The 21,580-nt window shown below is 44.4% G+C and overlaps 1 protein-coding gene across 1 annotated transcript in view; it reads right to left on the bottom strand.

The window, feature by feature from the left end:
* MGLL (monoglyceride lipase) overlaps positions 1-21,580 on the bottom strand; it is a 62,687-nt gene that overhangs the window by 28,253 nt on the left and 12,854 nt on the right. The window contains exon 3 of the mRNA XM_010285331.1: positions 13,031-13,137. Within this exon, the coding sequence (XP_010283633.1) occupies positions 13,031-13,137 (107 nt within the window). The remainder of the gene's footprint in view (positions 1-13,030; positions 13,138-21,580) is intronic.

The following is a 21,580-nucleotide window of genomic DNA, read 5'->3' as shown; positions in this document are numbered from 1 at the left end:
CAGATAGATTTCTTCCAGCCAGCCATAGGTTTTGTGAGATCTTTTGCAATCCTCATTTTGTTTTTGTAAAGAAAGAAGATGCTCAAGGCTGAAAGGAATGTTACTGTGATGCTGGAAAATCTCATCTGGGTTGGAGACTGAAACAGAGGCTAACCAGATGTTCTGCTTTACTTTACTAATGGTCTTGGAAACAAAGAGGATCCCACTGCCAGAGGCTTTCAATTATGAAGATTACTTTTTTAAAATTCTGAAATAATTTTTCCAAATCACCAACCATGACGCTCATAGTTCCCTGTACACCCCTTTATCAGCTAAAATGATCTTTCCTTCTCTAAAATAACAGTCCAAGACATGCTAGCTTCTTACTAAAATAAGAAAAACAACCTTAAAACCCTCGAGTCAAATCCTGGCCCCACTGAAGTTAGTAACATTTAGCTACCACCTTCAGAGGGTGCAAGCATGTATTCTGTGTATAGGGACGTAGAGCTCAAGCAGTTAATCACCTAAGAATCACATTATAAACGTGGCTTTAAATTAAACGCATTCTGAAATTAAAGAGAAGCTGCAGTGCTGAGCTGGGAGTGCACACATCAGCACTATCCCTGAAGGAGCTGAGGGCATCTGGCACGTACAAGATCTGCCTGATGCCTCCAAGGGAAAGGAGAGGCAGCTCCAGGAAAGGTCCAAGGGTTACTTGGTACGTAAGAGAGAGACCTCAGTTAATGTTAACGCTCTGCCAGACTCTGGGGACAAGGTGTGAGACCGGAAGAGAGAAGTAAGTGCTCTTTACCAACCTGTTGTGGGTAGCTAGTAGATGGAGGAGGCAAAAATATTGGCACTGAAAAATACAGTCCTGAAGTGGGGAGAAATACACTGGGACAAAAACTGAGACGTTTCTGAGAGGAGCAAGAGCCTGGAACAGCCTGCTCAGCTGGAACGGTGTTTGCGAGCAACCAAACATGGTTAAAAACTGAGCTTTGACCGTTTGTGGAAAAGACTCAGGGATGTTATTTGCAGGAACAAAAGACTAGATAACCCAGGGAGTGTCTTCCTGCCTGTGCTCCTAGTAAGAGTATGTTTTGATAAACAAGGAAATGTCCTGTTTCACATTCAAAATGAATGTGCAATAGGAAGAACATGATTAACTGAAAACACCAGACACTGTAACCAAATATGTTTGTCTGCGACACTCAGACTGATTAAAAAGGGAAGAATCTGAATATGCGAATCAAAAAAGGATGAATTTTGCCTTTGTTCATTCTCTGTTTTGCTTCTGGGGCTTGTTGATGCAATATTCAATATCATGTTTGCAGTCACTGCTAGAGAACATTCTGGTTTTTAAAAAAGTCTCTGCATCTTTTTTAATATGAAAGATGTCCCTTAGTTTTAGGACTTGTGAGACAGAAGCTTAAAAAGGCTCACGGTCTGTAACAAATAGAGCTACTCCCAGGGAAATCAAAGGGGCTAGTGATTTTTGGAGGAAGTCCACCAATTTGAATCAGGTATACCAGCTCTACAACAACACGCCACACTTTATTAATGAGCAAATAAACAATCAAACAACAAACAATAGAACTACAAAGTATAAAAAGCAGTATACAGGCTGCTTCTGCATCTTTATATTGGCAAGCATGACTCTGGCCCCAACCCTCAACCTGATCTAAGAGCACGAGCCATGAAAGGGCTGTGAAGCTGTGGGGGGACTGATGCCTCACTCGCCAGGAGCCTGGTGTTGGCTTACACCCTCTCTCAGCTCCTGGCGCTTTACACCGCGGTAACAAACACGGCGCAGTAGGTTTGGCCCAGGGAATCTGCTAATAGCAACTTTTGGTGAAAAACAGAATGAGACGGCCACAGTTCTCATCAAAACACACAAATGCATGCAGCTTAAGTGAGCCTTCCCATGGCTTCGGGCTGCTACTTATGTTATAAGGAAAATCAATTCACGCATTCGAAGTTTTGAGAAATTTTGCTTGCTTTAGTGAATAATTTCCCACGATACCATAGCTGGGCAGTTCAGCAAGAGCAATTTTGTTCAGTAGTTTCCAATGTAGATAGGGCACAAAGTGCATTAAAAATGAAGATGAAATGGCAGTTTTACGCCGTTTATTGACTGGCTATACGTTTTACTTCTTGTTGTAAAGCTGCCTGTCATTTGCCTTTGTTTGGTGCGAATAAGAGCTCTCTTTGAATACCGCATTGCTTAATAAGCCTGTTCCTCCAGGCTAGTGCCAATCTAGACACTAACCTGAGACAGACTGTGCTCCTTTGACTCCTGTTATCTATCTAAAAAGGTATTGAAAGAAAACAGATAATGTTTTAATCCAACAGGAGTTATATACACAAAATATATTTTCTTCCGTACTTTTCAAATGGTGTTCAGTAACTTGGAACAGGCGTTTTGTAACTCAACAGGATGACAAACTCCGCATCTGTATGAAGATACATTCATAGGTGAGGAATCATCAGTAATTAGCTTCTGAAACAACCTCCTCTGAATTAGACACATCTGACAAATAAACAATAGGAAAGCTAGTCACGTTAATGAAATGCTGTTGCTATGGAAAAATTGTCTTTGGAAAGGTGAAAATAAACATGCTTCCTTTTTCTCATTGCACAAAGACATCAAAAAGTATCTCCCTGAAGATGAAGCTGTTCCTAACTGTAGATACCGCTAAAGCCTGCTTTTAAGAGGGTCATTTCTTCACCCATTTCAAAACCTTCTGTGGTTCCATTTTGGAAGCAACATCCCAAATGCTAGCAGTTAGGATGCTCTTTAGTTCATAAAGAATAACTGAGGCTGCAAGGGACATATGGAGATTGTCTAGCTCAAGCCTCTGCTCAAAGTGTTTCCCATTCAATCAGGGAATTCATTCAATCAGTTGTTCAGGACCTTGCTGAGTTGAGCTTTGAATATCTCCAAGGCTAGAGATTTCCCCACTTCCCTGGGTCCTGCTCCAGCATTTGACCACCCTCAGGGTGAAAACATTTTTCCTTGTACGTAATTGGGCTTTCTCATAGCGTGACTTGTGTTGGCTCCCTCTCATCCCATCACCATGCACCTCCAAGAAGAACCTGGCTCTGCTGTCTCCACACCCTTCCACTGGGGACTTGTAGACAGCAATAAGATCCCCTCTTAGCCTTCTTTTCTAAGGCTAAATAAACCCAGTTATATCAGCCTCTCCTCGTACATCTTGTTCTCCAGTACCCTAATTGCTTTGACAGCCCTCCTCTGGCCTTGCTCCAGTATGTCAATGTTTTCCTTTTACTGGGGAGGAAATTGGACCGGGCGCTTCAGATGTGGTCTCAAAAATGCTGAATGGAAGGGAATAATCACTTCTCTTGAGCTGCTGGCTATAAGCTTTCCAATACAGCTCAGTATATGGTGGCCTTCTTCACCACAAGGTCACACTGTTGACCCATGTTCAACATGTCTGCAAGGACCCTCAGGTCCTTTCCTGCAAAGCTTGCTATTCATTCAGGGCCCAACCTTTAATGCTGAATGGGGTTACTCCACCGCAGATGCAGAGCTTCACGAGCACCTTTGTTGAAACTTCATGAGGTCCCTGCCAGTCCGTTTCTTCAGCCTGTCAGGGTCCCTGTGAATAGCAGCCTTCCAGCATATGCTCCCTTTCCACAATTTGGTACCCCTGTAAACTACTGAACGTGCTCTCCATCCCGTCATCCACACCAGTAATGAAAAAGGTCCATTTATAGTATAGGCAACATTTATTTATTACTTTTTTCCTGTTAAGAATAGATTCCTCTGATGTTTCTTGAGGCCAAAGTCCTTGCTGATATGAACTAATGTCCTGCCATGGAAGTCAGTAAAGGAAATGACCCCTGGAACAAAGTCTGAAGCAAGTTTGATGTCTGTCCAGTAGCCCCAGATAATAGACATAGCTAGCAGCATGAAATGATCTGTTCTCTCAGGCTTAGCTCTTTAATAACCATCTGGTCCTTGCCCTTCCACCCTCAACCATCTTGCATGCAGACATATGCCTACAGCTGGCAAAGCTGGTTATGGGAGAGCGAGTAAGCTGTTGAAAACATTACATGAGGTTGCCAACCCTGCTTCACTGACAGGAAATGCAGCTACAAGTCACATGCCTGAACCTGCTTTCTGACATGGTGACAGAGTTATCCTGGATTTACCTGAGCAGCTGTGAAAGCAGAATTTGACCCTTGATGTGGAGATTAATCTTTATAAGTAAAGACTGAGTTCAGATGACAATTGCACAGATCTTCGAGACAACAGAAGCAAGACACCAAGTTGTAAAACAAAATGAGCTTAGTTCAGTCAAGGCTATTTCCTCTTCAGTTTCTCTTATTGACCAAAGTGAACCCTTTGTCTAAATAAAGAATGTTTTATTCCTGATTATCAGGACCGCTCATCCAAAATTCCTATCACTTAGTCCCAACGTTATCAGCATTCCACACAAATTTAGTGGCCCCACTCCTCTTTATCAGGGAGAGTATCTCCCATCTGAGAGGCAAAATCATGGAAGGGAAGCCAGAAGGACTCAACCCTCATGGGAAGAAGGAAACCTTTTAAGTTTCCCGAATGAATGACATGTCTTTCCTCAGTCATGCAGTCTGTCTGTTAACAGTTAACAGTGGCAGGTTGAGGAGCACGGTCTGGAAAGTAGCCAGTGCTGACAGCTCCACGCTCAAAGTCGTTGTGCTCAAAAGGGAGCACTCTGTTCCTTCGACCGCTGTGTCCCCTCTCACTGGGGCCCGTTGTTACAGCCTCACGCCTCCTTGTGTGAAGGCCAACAGCGAGGCTTTGTTCAAGCAGCAGCTGCGGAGAAGATGTACTATCTCATGGAATGACCCACTGACATTTCTCCCTCTGCTCATTAGTAAGCAATGAATAATTAGGAGAACTGGGGCGGATTGCATGGCCCATTTCTTTCCGATTAAAAAGCCAGCTCCTCACATCCCAGCGTGCCCCGAAAGGGATTCCCTCATAAGTGGGCTTGCAGCAAAGCCGGGGAGCTGGCTCTACGGCACCTTCTTCTCACCACCTGATGGAGCGAGGAAAGAGAACAGCTTGTGCCAGAAGGTGGACGGGGCAAGGCTGGAGTAAAGGGTGTCCCAGCCCTGCTTCACTCAGAGCTCAGACCAGAGCTCTGCTGCGTGAAGAACAAGCTCCGCTCAGCCAGGACCCGAGCCAAAGATCCTGTTCGACTGGATGATATGTTGTTGTTTATTCAATAATCCATTGTAGTAGGGTGGATCTACAGCAGTGAGGAAATGGTTGAGCGGTTGGAAGGAGCAGAGTAATTGGGGGAACTGAGGAAACCATAACCATTCTTTTGCAATCTTTACTGCACCCCAAGATTATCATCTAGTGATGTCCACATACAGGGGCAGTGATGAAGGAACACCTTCATTGCCTTATTCCCCATCCAAACAATGCCTGCATCCAGCTCTCGCTTATAGCACAGAACTTATCTGCCTGTCTTGTATCACTGATTACACCACAATTAAATCTGACTTGAAAAAAAATAATTGGTCTGATAAGCAAATAGATGTGTTTGCCCAGGTTTGGTTTGGCATGTTTCCATAGCACACGTTAGATTCTGATTTCACGTGCTCTTGCTTCTATGTGTCTGTGCTAAAGGTGTACCCAATCCTCACAATTTCTGAACCCCCTAAAAGATAGGTGCAATACCATGTTTTCCCCACTTTGACATCAGCATGGCTCCAGTCTTACTCTTGGAAAGTCCATGAAACAAAGAAAGTCTCATCCCCTGAGTGGAGTGGAGGGGAAACACCTCCGAGTATCCCCTGCCCCTTTCCTAAGCAAAACCCCTTTTTAAGCAAAACACTCCCCGGCGGCTTATGTGTGCGCTGCCAGATACATCAGCGGTGTGCAGCCTTGCTGTCTCTTTATTTTTAGTCTGCTGTGGTCTAGCTGCTTCCTGGGTTGACAGCATTGTTTCATCTGCCTTCAAAAGACAAACAAAATACAAGCCGCGCTTGCACTTCCACATCCCAGCTTGGGGCTTCCTCTAGAGCGTGAGGCACTGTAGGTATTTACTTTCATGATTCACCTAGTGTTTTTTCGCTGCTGTGTAGCTGCTCTCCTCAAACGGAAACAACACTTACTACCCTGGAAGATGCCATGTGGCGCAGGCAGAGATTCCGGACTGTACAATCCCAGCGTGAATGAAGGGCGAGCGCTCAAGTGACAGAATCACTGCTGAGGTGACTTCGCCAGAGCAAGACTGGGCTGCAGAAGTCCGTAATGAGCTTCTCAAAAATAACAATAATAGTGTGCATACTTCTGTTTAATAAAACCCATCTCTAAGTACTTACAATTGCCTGTTGTGCCACAGGATACTCCCCTTGGGCTACACTGTGTTCAGAAACACTTACAGGCACATTTCAGCATCGTTGTGTTGTAGGAGGTGTATCCAGACCACTTCCTCCTACACAAGCTGTGTCCCCTCTGAGAGGTACCATCTCACAACCACCAACAGAACCCAACTCCATGCAGCAATATGGGAGAAAGCAAGAGAAAATACACTATCCAGTTGAAAGAGTGTGTTCAAGAGCTTGTCCAATGCATGTGGTAAGTTGTATCTTAGCAGTATGAATCGTTTTGCCTATAATTTCAAAGAAAGAGGCTCAAACTGAATGACCTGTTGTCCTTAGCAAGCTGTCACTGCTGCTTTGAGACCCAGCGCTACAAGACCAGTCATCACTCCAGAAGAGCTGGAGGTGAGAAGAGACTGGTTTCACTTTGGCTGGAGCTCATCGGTGTCGGGCAGGCTAGTCTCCCTGTTCGTCTTGAGTTAATCTTGCTTTTTGGTCTTCAAGTTCGCAATTCACGCCTGTGTTGGGAGAAGTGCGCACTGTAGCCCCGCTTTCCATGAGAATCCCCACAACTGAAACAGACTTAGAAGCTTACTCATTAGCTGTTTGTTTTATAGGAGGACTTTGCTCCAGGTTCTTACAGTTTTCTCACTGCTTGAGGAATTACATGGTGTACTGCAGTATCTGAACTCTCACCCTGTAATTACGCGCTGTGGTTTCACCTCCTGTGTGCCCTGCACATGCTAAGCATTCCTCACCGCTGCCCTGGAAGGCAGATAAGCCTGACTGCTACCTTTGTTCAACATCTGGAGAAGGAAAGGCTAGGGAGAGCTAGGCTGGCTTGGGACCGTACTGAATACGGAGTCAAAACAGGGATAAAAAGGCGCCGGCAGTGCCAGCCAGGCCAAAGAGCCATCTCCTCTGGGATCCTCCTGCTAAGAGGATGTGTACAAGACAGAACATGAGAGGTGGGGCAGACCGGCATGACTCTTCTCTGGTATATCCCATCGGTTTCCATCTCTGCCCACGTGCCGTGCAGCAGGCATCACTGCCTGCTTTTGATGTTCTAGCTGTGTTTACGACTCAATCTTTCCCCGGGTTAAAAGGGGAGAATGGATGAATTCCAGACAGGGCTCATGGGTCCATATGACACTTAAGATGGATCAAGGGTCAAAGAATCATTTAAGTGTTCCCTTCTATTCCCCTTGGTTTTGCCCTGTCATGAGCTTTCAGTCTAGTATTTTTCAGAGCTATATGCGCAAAGATTTATGTCCGTACACTTGTATCACGGTGGGACAGATTAATCACCTCTTAGCAGCTCTCTCCCCACTCCAAATGGAGTATCATAAAAGGCTGAAAGACAGACAAGTTGAGGTAACTTGAAGAACAAAAGGGCTAGTTTCCCACCAGGAAATGTACTTGCAAAGTTTAATCTGAAGGTCTAAAAGAACTTCCTTCTTTGCTTGGCAATTCTAATGAACTGTCAGCAGTAAATGCCCCCGCAGCGGTCCTCATGTGACAAACATGAACGGGCTGAGTCTTCAGATTGGAACCGTTAGTAAAAATATTAAAAGACAGAGTTTTCCTGACTCTTGAAGAGTGGGGGTTATGCAGAGGAAATACAAAGGGAGAGAGGGGAACTCAACCTGGCAGCTGGGCTCTGACTCTTCTCCTGCCCTTGCACTCACCATTCCAGCCTGTGAACCGTAACAGCATTTTCCACTCCCCCATGACACTTGTGTGTGGGAAACACTCTCGTTTTGTACGACTGCAGATCTCTCTGCCTGCCAGCCATGCTACCCTACTCTGGGAGCTCTGCCTACAGCCGTACAGCAGGTTCAGGACCTGTATTTATGCATGGGGCTGGGCAGCACTATGAATTTCTGCTGAGAGAACAACTTTCATCACTTCAGAAAAAGCCCAAAAGAGGATGTGCTAATACAGGTACACAGCTAGTGCCATATGCTCTTTCTGAGCCAAGGAGAGCATCTATCTAAGGATGAGCGCATCAGTAGCAGTCCAGCCGCTCAGAGCATGGCCGCTGGGGTGGCTCCGCTGGTGCAGCTTCATGTGCAAGCACATCCCAGTTCCGTGTGAGGTTCCTCCTGCTGCGGGGGGCATGAGTGGGAACAGGATTCATGGGGAGAACACTCATTGTGCACTCCTGCAAACACTAATGCGTCCGTACCTGTGGTTATTTCCAGTAGCGCACATGGAAGATTTTATTTCCCAGCAATGTTCATGCATTATGCTGAAGGCCAGGAGCCCTTCACTGGAATAAGAAAATAAATAAAAATGCCCACAACCCATTGTAGGCCTTCTATCAAAGGAAATGCAAACAATGAGTGCCATTCTTTCCTATGCCTCTGCAGAAAAGCAGTTTCAACTCTTCCTGCTCTAGTGAAGTAGACTCAGTCGGAGGAAGCAGAAAGAGAACAGGTTGCTACGGGTAAGCGGGCCCACACCCAGCCTTGCTAACAGTCACCAAGGAAGAGTCGTGCTGTTCTGTGAGTAGACCAGCCCCGAACAGCGCTTGCCAAGGCTTTCCTGACTCCATCCCTGGAGATCCCTCCAAAGCCTGCCTGATCACGTCATCAGGGAGCGCGGCTCTCCAGGAACAGTCCCTCATGTTGGTCTGCATGAGCTGTTACTTCTTACTTGCAGTGCCACCCTAATCCTCGCTCTTATTAATGGTGACGTCCTTCATAGTCATTTCCCTCCTCCCAGTTTGACCACGTTTAGGCCTTTTTAACCTTTCTGTGTAGATCAATCCTGCCCAATGCTATGAATAAATAAAAGCCTTCTGTTCTCGTCAACAAAATGGTCTTTTAACAGTTGCAAGAACAACGTAGCAATCACTTGGAAAACAAAACAAAACTAAACCAGCTAATACTTGATGCATTTAAAAATCTCTGCTCCAGTTATTTTCTACATTCTAGAAATAAGTGCTTTGTTAAATAAAGAAAACGGTGAGAAAATTAGTGGGGAGCACAAGCAGCAGTAGGTGCCTGAGAGGGACCTGCTAACCCATCAGAAATGCTCACCACACACAAAGTAGCAGCGGGGCTGAAAAAGAAAGCTGAACTTCTGTTAGAAACATCTAAGGAATATGAATAAGTTGTTAGAGCTGCAACTTTCTCTCTGCTTTGATCTGACTTTACACATAACTCGAGAGTGGGAAATTCAACAGCCTCAAAGAAGGTCAAAGAGCTGGAGGTCTCCATGTGCCAGGACAGGTAGAGGTTTTATACCGTCTGGAGAGAGAGGGAGCTTGGAAGGACGGTCCTCAAGCAAATCTAAGGACTAGGAACTGCTGGCAGGTTAGGGATGAGTATTGCACCTTCCTTATCTTCATGTAAGACAGCCACATTACCCGTAAGAAGCATCTGCAAGTCCAAGTGAAAAAGAGGGTCAGTGCCACTATGGTTAAAAAGTGTAAGAGAGAAGTAAATACATTTTTGTGGCCCTTGCATCCTGGAAATGCCTTTATAACTGGTATTAGTTGACATGTACTTTTGAACATGAAATTGCAGTTGTTCTGGACTCTGACCATGTAATGCAACCACAGAGAATAAGATCTCAGCAAATGACATGTTACAGGAAGAGAGATGAGGATAGCTGGAACATCATGTGCTTTACCAACTGAAAATGCTTGATATGAGAAAACAAAGCCACATTCTCTATCCTTTATTCTCATTTTTCTTGGCTCTCAACTTTACAGATCCCTAAAAATACTGCATTATAACTAAAGGAGCTGCAACTGTGACTGATGGAAGAATTACAGTATCACTCCAGTTTGATAAATCTCCCACAGGTATTCCTTCGAAGACGGCTTTCCTAAATTGATTGCCAATAACCTAATATGTTTGTCTGTCTCTTTTTTTCCTCTCATCAGAATATTGTCATAATAAAGTAATAGTAATATAGAAAGGTAATTGAAAAAGTGAGATGTCATTTCAAAATATCTAAAGCTTGCAGAAATGCACAGCAAGGTCATCCCAGCAGCCTTAACTCTGCCCTCATGAAGCTGCACACCAAGTAAACCCAGAAATCATGGGAAACGGTTATCTGCCTATTAAAAACACCATATAAGAAACCACAGAAAGAAAATTCTGTATTGCAAAGAAATACCATTTTCCTCTTTCATGGGAATGATTTAAAACAAAGCAATTTAATAATATTACATGTAAGGTAGGATTAAGAGGTCTTCTGGAATTAAATTTAAACCACCACCATGGAAAATTTCTAATACCTATCTATGATGTCCAGTGGTCTTGGGATTACTACAAAACACCCCAAAGAGTAAGCGTACAAATCCTGACATACTAAGAGAACTGATCCAGTGCTACCTTATACGGGGCAATATTAAGACACAACTTTGGGTGAATACTGTTACTCTGTGAAGTGCCAACCTTTTGGCTGAAGACTTGCATAACAGGAAACAGTGGTGCAGAGCAGCCTTCGGCAAGATTTAGAGCCAGTGCGTAAGCTCCTACAGACTCAGCAATATAAATGAAAATTATTTTTCCTTCTTTTGACTGAAGGATAGACACAATATAAATCAGTCAAGTCATGCATACTACAGCCCTAGTAACTTCCCAACTCATTTGGGAAATCACGGTAGCCATGCTGTGGAACTGCATTAATAATCTCAAGGATAATGTGCCTATACTGGGAATGTTATCCATGAGAATAGCAGAACCGGAACAAATGTTCAGATCAGGAAATCTACGCCAAGCTCATAAGACTAAGAGCCACTGTAAGGGATGAGGAACAGAAAGCAATTATTTTGCTAACAGAATTGAATAATTAATATTACCCAAAGATATCCAAAGGATGGGACGCAAAGGGGGAACACACTGTTGAAGTGACTTGGGATACATAAAATGGTGGAGGAAAGCTATAAAATTCCCGGTCTGACCTGTGCAGATTTGGCAATGGAGATGTTTATGCCCTTCAGCTCTCGCTGGCATTCAGCTCAAGCTGTAACCTGTATTCCATCAAACAAAATTTATCCTCACCGCTTACCTCTTTAGGTGCAAAGATTATTTTACAGAGCCTAAAATATGTTAATTGTCATTCTAACTTACAGTGAATCTAGGCTCAGTTAAAGTAGCTCTTTGTGTAACACAACTGTGTTTCCATTGTTCTGCTTTTGGGTTCCTCTTTATCCTCACCCTATTGCTGATGAAAAAAACCCAAACTGAATTTACCAAGAAAACTGTAGGTTTGACAGGGAGAATGAAGTTGTTTGTTAACTGCCCTGAGCAACCAGATTTGTACTAATTGAAGTGAACTAATTACTCCAGCAACTATAGAAAAAAAAAAATCATGAACTATTTATGCTTCTCCAGTCAAAAAGATATTCAAAGAAACAGAGAGCAAGTAACTGCCTCATTATACAGCACAGAGCATGCCTGACCAGAACCTTCACCCCAAAGGCCCTTCTCCATCAACAGAAGAGGCATCCTCCCTATCAAATCCATGCAATAAATGTAATGTTTTACCATTTCTTCTAGGTTTGTTGCTTCAAATATTGTTATTTTAACTCTACTTCTTAAAACCTTTATCAAGTTTTAAGGAAATGAGGACCTAAGGCATGAGGTTAAGCACGCACAGTGAGCAACTGCAGTCTCTCGTAGGCCCACAGTGGCTCTGGACAAATTGCTGGTGTGTCCTGGAGTTCAGTAACTTTTTGTATATATTGTCTGTGGTCTGCTGACAGCAGCTGCAGGGTAGACAGAACGTGGCCTGCTCCGTCGCCTTTCTCATGAACTTTACACCATACAGATAAACAGAGAGGAATGGAGACACTTTCTCCTGGGATTACTGCAGACTCCTGCTAGCCTGCGCCCAACTCAGAAGGAAGTACATAGACATGAATGAATCAACACTTGGAAATATTGCGCCTATATAGGCAGAAAGAGGCTCATGTGGTCAGCACTGATACTTCTGTACAGGTCAACTGTCTTTGTAAAGCCAACCCTGATTATGGCATGTGATCAGCGGTCCAGAAAAATCACATTGGTTTATTTATTTTGCCTTGTAAGCTGTCCTGAGGACTGGGTGTTCTCTTTTTCAGGCTGGGACAGTAAGTCTACGTGGCACAGCATTGCCCAGACCTACCGGCTGAGGGCTGAGCTGGCGTTGCTGTTACCACAGCTTTGCATGCACTCGAGCTACTTTCTCATCAGAGCTGAGGTGGTACAGCCAGCTCTGGCGTCTCTGCTGGACTGTGGAGATGGGTCTGTGATGTCTCCGTGCCTCTCCATGTCCCAAGGGTTCAGCTGTCTAGCTGTGTTGGCATGTGAAAGCTATGCTGTCATTTCAGCATCCCCTCTGGGACTATTTAGGACTTCGACCACGAATCCAGCAGAAATGGCTCCTAGTCCCACTCCCACGGTGGACAATTCTTTTTCACCCCCGCAAGAGACAGGTGAAAGAGAAATAATCTCTTACAGAGAAGTCAGAATAGCACCAGCAGTAATGTCAAGGACAAGGCTGAGGAAAACTCAAGGTAAACAGGGATAGCTTTTGACAAATTCAATACGCAGATCTTTACAAAGCAACAGAAGATCCCTTTCTCATTTATGCCAAGGTGTAAATATTTTATGGATTTTTCTCTCACTGCTGAGTAGCTTTAATGGCATTTACTTCAGTAAAGTCCTGAGCTGCTGTAAATCAAGTACTGTTTTAGGCTACTCACCATGGTCATGGGCAAAAACAAACAAGTTAAGTCCTGTCAGCCTCTGGGCCAAGTCATCGTAACGGCCGCAGTGTTCCCCAGCGCCATGAGCGATAAACACGAGGGCCCTAAATGGAGCATTAAGGTATAAATCATTAACTTGGCAATCAACCCACAAAGGCTTCAGAGCTGCAAGTAAAAACAGCATATTCAATTTAGCAACAGCATTTCAGACATCAGCAAATGTAAGGCAAGTATATAACGGCTGAGGTGGGTTTGAACAGAGGGGAAACGATTGCCATCCTGACCTGCCACTGACCTGGTCTTCACCAGGTGGTAGTAGGACAGACCACGTGGAAGTCAGCTGCTCGTGGGACAGACACTGCTCTTTCCCATTTGTCTGTCGCCACGGTCTGCTGCAAGTTGAAGATGCAGATGGGCATCAGCATCAATCCTTGAGCTGGATAACTCTGTCTTGGGCTTGAGGCATCTACACTGCTCCTACAGTGTAAGTGTTGCCATTGATTTCTTTTGGGGATTGGCGTTTCGCTGTGGTTTCAAATACAAATACTGTCCTTAACTTTATAACTTGCAACATTGTCTGATGCTCCAGAGCACTCTTAAAGATGAAATTTCAGCTAAAGAACAGGTCTCAAGCAGAGTCCAGAACTTTGGTTGGAGTTTGGAATTTTATCTTTTGACCCAAATTCTGGTAATTTTACCATTCCAGTTTCTGCCCCAATACGGTTGCTTTACTTTGGTGATTAAAGTGACTCTTAGATAGCCACCATACGACTACAGACAGGGGTCATAAAAAACCCCAGTCTAGTAGACACTTCTTTTTGAAAGACATGCAAACACTTATCTTCGAAGATTCCCAGTTTAACAATGATACTTTACTTTTACTGGAATGGCATCAAGTGAGAGTGACGGAAGCTGAATGAATCTTCCCAGAGTTTTTACTGGGCAAAGTTTGTATAGAATTAGACTAGAACTAGAGCAGAAGTAGCAATGAAATTACAGAAGCTTTGCTGAGTTCAACGAGTGACTATTTAAAATCCAGCTTTAGCAACACAAACATAACCTGTTTGTTTAAAAGTACCATCTGTCATTGCAACATCATCAACCACAAAACAGTTTGAAGGCTACAAGTTAGACATTTTCAGTACATTAACAGTGAAATATTAAATGAACTGACAACACAAAATGACAGCAGTTTACAGCTAGTGAATTCCTCAACTTTATTTTGATTGAGGTTTTAAATATCTTTTTACACAGCGTATTCACTGCAATAAACTGCTTTGATCTTAATATATTTAAACTTAAAAAATATGCTGGATAATGTAGAAACTCCTGCTCTAGCTCTTTGATTAGCACCTGCTTCAAAGTACTTGCTCATGCTAGAGAACTTGAAAGAGCATCCATCGAAACCAGAAGGATTTTGCAGAGCACACTGCAAAACCAGCAATGCAAAGATGCTCTGGTATCTGTCTAATACTAATTAGCAAGGGTGAGGTTAGGTCATGTAGCATATTTGACTTGCTATGCCTTACAAGTGTTTTTTAGTATCACTGAAGGTTTCAAACCGATGTGTGTAGAGCAGTCATTTCTTCCTTTGTCACCTTCCCCAGTCAATAGATTTGTCAAGTTATCAATGCACTTGCCAGACAGTCTGATTTTCAGAGTCCAGGGTCTATTATTATAGCTTCAAAAACGGAAGAAATGGAGACACTGCTCATTCCACAGTGGAGAATATTAACTTTCTGCAGCAGAGGCATCGTGGCTTTATGTGTCCCACCTCTCCTAGACGCAGGCTGCCCAGCAGAGACACCGCGGCCAGTGCTGGAAGAGCGAGTCATTGTTCTATACATGCCCCTGAAAACTGGAGGCACCATCCAAATGTTTCTGCCTCCACCTACACGTAATGGCCTGGTACCTCAGCCTTGGTCCCGAGTCACCTAAAGAGACACCACAGTCCCCGAGTCTGGGGCTGGCAGACCTGCCAAACGTTCAGAAATGCGGTGGGGGGCACGGGGGGTGAAGCAAAGCCAGGCTGTTAACCCGCAGGCTCTGGACCCTGCGGTACAGCAAGCAGTGGCACCATGTGCACAGGACACCGATGCAGAAACTAAGGAAATGTGAGAGAAAATTCCTGTGTACCCACCACCTCGGTATCCAACAGACTCAACCAGGTTAAGTCTCTCTGCTGTACACCTCCTATGACCTGGCTCTTGACAGCTTCCCTGCTCAGTGTCTTACTGAAGCCCCCAGTTACTCTTTAGAGGACCTTTTTCTGCTGACTAGGCACAGAGATTAAGGTGCAGCTTGGCTGACTGAATACAGCCCTTCATTTCTCAGAGAAATATTATTTGAATGTATGCACCGAAATGCATCAAGTGAATGAAACCTAATGGGAAGCTGGCAAAGAGATCTCTGCCAGGAAATTCTTGCTGTTATTTCATCCCCCCTGAGAGCAAAGCCCTAATTTTGCTTTCATTCACACTGATGCAGCACTATGACTTTGCCTGACAGCATCCTGCTAGATGCTCAGCCCCCTCATCTTCTGTGAAGCTACTGAGAAAAGAAAAAAGCTCAGTGCTTCAGAGAGGCAAGGTGTTCCTTCAATCTCTCCTCTCTTCTAGCACAACAATTGCCAGACGTTGCAGAACTGAGCCTTTGGACACCACAGGGAAGAGACCTGGGTTATTATTTGTCTGCTAAATACTGAATAAAATTCCTGAGACTGTTTGAGTCTTAAAAGCCCTATGGCAGTAGCTGTTGAGAAGACTTAGGTACTTTTGAAAGTTTTGTCATATCAATAGTCATAAACAAGGAGTAAAATTTCAAATTGTTATGTCAAAACAGAAGTAGCTCGTTTCGTTGTTCAACAAAAAGTGAGAGTGGCTTTACTGACTGAAAACTAGGTCACGTCTACACAGCTCTTTAGGTCCAGCTTTTGGGTCTAAGCACACGGGCCACACGTTAAACACAACAGCTTGAAAAACTGGAATTAGTAATGAGTATCATCCGAGCGAGAATTGAAGGATTTGGCTTTCACCTAATCTCCCACTTTCCATTACAAAACAAGTTTAGATTTGGCAAATAGTACCCGAAGGCAGTATAACAAATACATGCTTCAACATATTTTCACTAGCAAGCTGGCATGAAAATACAGCCAGCTATTGGATTGACTGACAGCAGTTCTTTACTTTTTGTAAACATTTCTGCAGACACCCCTGCTCTCGAATCACAGCCTGCTCTTTCCTACTGCAACGGCTGGAATAACAGAATATCAGAGACTGCTTTCAACAGAGTTGCTTAAAATTAATACAGAAACCCTGCAGGCTCTAAGATTTTGTAGGGCTGTAGTGCCTCTGTAGGTGACCTCAATGGTAGTTTTGTTTAAACAAGGTTTGTGTATTGGCCATGTATCAAATTGATCGGGGGGATGGAGCACCTCTCCTGTGAAGACAGGTTGAGAGTTGGGGTTGTTCAGCCTGGAGAAGAGAAGGCTCCAAGAAGACCTTATAGCAGCCTTCCAGTACCTGAAGGTGGCCTACAAGAAAGCCCGAGAGGGACTTTTTACAAGGGCAGGTAGTGATAGGACAAGGGGTAATGGCTTTAAACCAAAAGACTGTAGATTTAGATTAGATATAGGGAAGAATCTCTTCACTATTGAAGGTGGTGAGCCACTGGAGCAGGCTGCCCAGAGAAGTTGTGGATGCCACATCCCTGGAAGTGTTCAAGGCCAGGCTGGATGGGGCTTTGAGCAACCTGGTCTAGTGGAAGATGTCCCTGCCCATAGCAGCGGGGTGGGAACCAGATGATCTTTAAGGTCCTTTTCAACCCAAACCATTCTATGATTCTATGATCCTGGGGAGAGGTTCCTTCACGTCCAGCTCTTGCAAATGCACTGGTGAAATCCTTGGTAAATGTGCACATCTGAGGTAGAAAACACTGTGCAAAGCCTGCAAAGCTTTCTGGTGGAGACCGACCTGCGCCCGAACCCATGCTAACTCCAGTCTCTCTAACCACAGGCAGGGAAACCTGATGTATCTGTAGATACTTAGCTGGCTTTGCCTGGTGGAAGTGTAACTGCTGAACATCTCAAAATAGCATTGCTTTGGCATCTGCTCAAGAAAGCACCTAATCGCACAACAGCACAATTTCCCCACACTCTGCAGGCGTGTCTCCACACAAAGCCACGGTGTGAGCTGCAGCATGAGTAAGCATCCACGTGCTAGCTCTCACCTAACTAGTGCAACAAAAATTAGGGCTATTAAAGGAAATCAGTTTATTGACTGCTGTTTACAAAAGCAACAGCCAGTTTTCATGCATCCCTGCCCTTCCCATAGCCTTCACCTCCTCCTCCCTCCCCACTGCAGGTTTCTGCCTCCTGGGACTGCACAGCTTGACAAACAGATGCAGTAACTTATTACAACAAGAGGGCAGGACAATATTTGTGTTTTACTGTTCAAACCAACTACTGGCTGTGTTTCCTTATCTCCCGTTAGGAGGTGATGGTATCATAGAATCATAGAATAGTTTGGGTTGGAAGGGACCTTTAAAGGTCATCTAGTCCAACCCCCTGCAGTGAGCAGGGACATCTTCAACTAGATCAGGTTGCTCAGAGCTCTGTCCAACCCAACCTTGAACACTTCCAGGGACGGGGCATCTACCAACTCTCTGGGCGACCAGGGCCACTGTTTCACCACCCTCCTCATAAAAAAATTCTTCCTTATATCTAATCTGAACCTACCCTCTTTTAGTTTAAAACCAGAGGGTAGATTCACTAGTACATACCGGTGCCCAGTCCCTCCCACATCTCCACTGCGCTGGTCACCCGTGACTGGTAGCAGCTCCTCCTGGTCGCAGCTGCAGCTTGCTGAGCAAGCAATGCACAGCGATGCCGTGCGTGCAGTCGGTACAAGGCACGTGCAAACATCCTTCCCCGAACCAGGGAGGTTGGGAGCGTTAGAGGCCAGGCTGCAACGCAAAGTCGGTGTGCACAAACCCATATGAACACATTATCTCCCTGTCTCACCTCTCGGAGAGGTCACCAGCTCATGTAAGCTCTAGCTGTTTGCAGCCCTTCCATATTTCTCACTGAAACTTCACACCGCTGATGTCTCGCTTCCCGGCTGAGGAGCAGCTTTGCGGGGCAGGAATTCAGCTTTAGGTGCAAGAGCAGAACCAGTTTTAGAGGATCCCACCTTCTTTATTGCTGGGCACGTGTTGCCACCTCTGCCCCCTCTGCCGTGCCAGTACGATTGTTTAGAGATGCAATTCCACAGTCAACTGCAGGGAAAATAAACAGCAGCACCGGGCTTACACAAATGAGCTAGAGCCCTCTTAACCAGGGCTCTGCTGTTAGAAGAAAGATACCTTGGAACGACACTCGGAAAGCTGCTGCTGCGCTACGAAATCTGGCAGACCAGAAACACAACTCAGGGCTTGGGTCCTGCTGGGCGTAAGACCCACGTTCTTGCTTCATTTTCAATAAAAATCATGTTGAAACTGAACTAGACAAGGAAGGTTGTGAGCGGGATTGTATGATTTTAACATCTTGTGTCCTCTTGGGACAGAGGGACTTCTGTGGGACCCTGTGCATGCTCTTTTATTGGCAGAAAATAACCCAAAACACTGGGACTAGACCAAAGAGCTGAAGACAAGCTTCCTATGACTACATATATGAAAAATGCAATCTTTTCCACCCCATTCATCAGCACTCCTCTTCAGAACAATATTTAAGTACTTGCTTAACCTCAGGAAACTTTCTTCAACTCATAAAAGTCAGTAGGACTTACAAAGTACAAGATAAAAGTTAAAAAAGGATTTATAAATGCTGTCTTGAATAAGGACCGATTTAATCACATGCAGATGTGATTTCCTGAATCAAGCCCTTGCAACTTAAGTTAATACCATGTTATTCTACGCGAGGCAACTACGCTTTCAATTTGGTATTATGTATGTTGTTACCAGAACCAGATCAGCTCTAACAAAGAACATCTGACTTGAGTGGTTTTGAACACTTGACACTAAATTCCTAAAGTAATTTTAAAAAACTGACAGGAAAGCTCTGAGTTAGTCAGGCTGCCAGAAAAATGACTGGCTTACTGAAATTAAGTATTACATTTTGTTGTGTTATTTGAGCTGATTTATCAGTTCCTTTGTAGCTGGCATCAGCCTGAGTCTTGGAAACACAGTTAACAATTAACCTTTCACTAGTGGTATTTTTGGACGAGCAACTGGATAGTTGCTTACAGCCCTTTTTAACTTATTAAAAATGTAATGTCATGTATATATATTTTGCTTCCAAAGTATATTATAATGGAAAATCAATTAAAGGTATGCATTCTTGTGTTAGCTAGGTTAGTGGTCCTTGCTGATTATGAAAATTGGTTATCTTTCACATAATAAGATTATGCATTAAGCAGCTTGTAACTTTGTTGAGCTTTAACTGTCATTCCAATTTTCTACCCTTGGCATTTCGTTAACTATTACCTTTTTAACAAAAATTTCCAGCTAACCATTTCCAAGAACACGTAATGAAGAACGAATTGGTTTGTTCACTGTAACAGACGTTGGTGACCTTTTCTCTGGGGGCCTCTCGAGCCTCTTGCTTTGGGTGTAAGACCTGAAGTTTGGAAGAGGGATGTCTGTATCTGCTTTTTGAGTCAGCTTTTGCACTTTTTTTTTCCCTGAGGTGATTCGTGTCCTGATTCAGGGACAGGGATTACAAATAGTTATGGCAATTTCTCTCGTGTTGTGCGTGCTTGTAACCTACACAGTTAGCCAAGAGTTCAGCCTGGTGACTCTGGTTAGACAGGAAAATTTATGGTGGCGTCAGGTGTGTCCTTTCATGCCGTCCTTCCGTCTCTAGGAAACATGCAGAGTTATGTCCCTCTGAAGGCATAAGAGGCAATGACTTTGCTCCCAATTCCAAGCCATGTTTCAAGGAGGCATTACACCCAAGAGCTTTGCTTGCTCTCTTGCTCAGTTTTCTGGTGAAATGTACTCTTAGCCTCTGCTCTACTGGTCCATATATGCTCAGCTTTGCCATGTAGGTCCATAATCTGGGTAGTCACCTCTTTTTTCAGCCATCACTGGTGTTGAACAATGTTATGCTAAACTAGCAGTTCTGCTGCTGCTTTTCCCAACTGAGGGTAAAGAGCAAGTCAGAGTAGCAATAGCCTGGAGTCGAGTCTCTATCAACCTTCTCTCAATATCACAGCCAGTGTAGCATCAGCATGGATATCTCACAGAGCTCCAATACTGGAGGAATTCACCTCTTCCAGATAGACTGAGGAAAGTAGTAGTTCAAGACTGTAGCAGTTTAACCTATGAAAAACCTTTGAGCACCACAGAATACGTCAAAGGGCCGTGCACTATGCTCACACTACATAATTTCTGTTTGATTTTATAGGGCTTGTGGGGATTTAGGATTCTGTACATTTGTGTTTGATGTGGTTTGGTCTAGTCTAGTAGAACCAGTAGCTTCATTCTTGCCTGGATCCTAAACTGGCAATTAAAAAATAAACCCCTCCAGCAAACTCTGCTTCCTTTTACTCAGCTTGGAAGCTCCCGTTCAAGCCTGCCCAGAGGGGCTTCTGTTAGTTTGGGCTGCAAGCCTGGTCTCATCGTACATCTCAAAATTGCTACAATTCCTCACCAGCATAGAGTTAGGAGGACATCTGAGAACTGGCATGACCTCCAGAAGGAGTAACATGGGCAAATTAGTCAACAACACCCGAAAGTGCAGACACCATAAATCAACAGAGCAGAGACTGGGTAGTACAGATATATTTCAAAATGAAAGGTTCAACAGGATCTAGCTAGAGCCAGCACAAAACAGTGTGGAGAAATGGCTTACACTGATTTATTGTAGCAAGCCCTCGCCGAGAATAACTCAGGAGCAGCCTAATACAGGGAAAAGAGATGAAGGAAACTTCAGGTGGGGGTGGGAGGGAAGGAATTATTGGAACCTTGCAACTGCATAGCTCTGGACAAATCTGCAAAGTTAACATTTGAGACCAGCTGTATTTTGTTTCAAGGAAACTTTGAAGTAGTATATTACGGGACACAAGGCTGAGATCAGAGGTGAAATGCATGGCGTGTAGCTTAAAATTCATGGGCTGGATCTTCCCACACCTTTCTTGGATAAAACTGAGGAGAAGGCATTCTAGGGTTACATGGACTGCCTCGGGGAGACACTCCTCCACTTTGATAGCAGAGATGGGATTTTCCTCAGCAGAACTGGCTGCCAGACCTGCTGCTCTGAAGCTGCAAGACACTCTGCAAGCTCAGAATCTGCAAGCTCAGGGCTTGGGAGCTGCGCTGTCCTCTTGCTGCTGCCCCGCTACAGAGCACAGGGATACTTGAAAGAAGGAAGAATTACGACTTCTTTTTCCAAGGAGGCAAGGTGTAGGCATTGCTTACACACACAGGACCGAGGAATGGATGACTTGGGGGGAGCCTGGGCAGAACTGCCCCCAGACCTGGCTGGGAGTAAGGCTGGAACTGAGCATCCCGGTTGTACACTTTGTTCTGCTTCAGCCCTTCCCTCGTACA

Source organism: Phaethon lepturus, unplaced genomic scaffold, assembly GCF_000687285.1.
Source record: "Phaethon lepturus isolate BGI_N335 unplaced genomic scaffold, ASM68728v1 scaffold6304, whole genome shotgun sequence".
Taxonomy (NCBI): domain Eukaryota; kingdom Metazoa; phylum Chordata; class Aves; order Phaethontiformes; family Phaethontidae; genus Phaethon; species Phaethon lepturus.
Note: the sequence above shows the minus strand (reverse complement) of the source record. Positions and strands in the feature narration are given on the sequence as shown.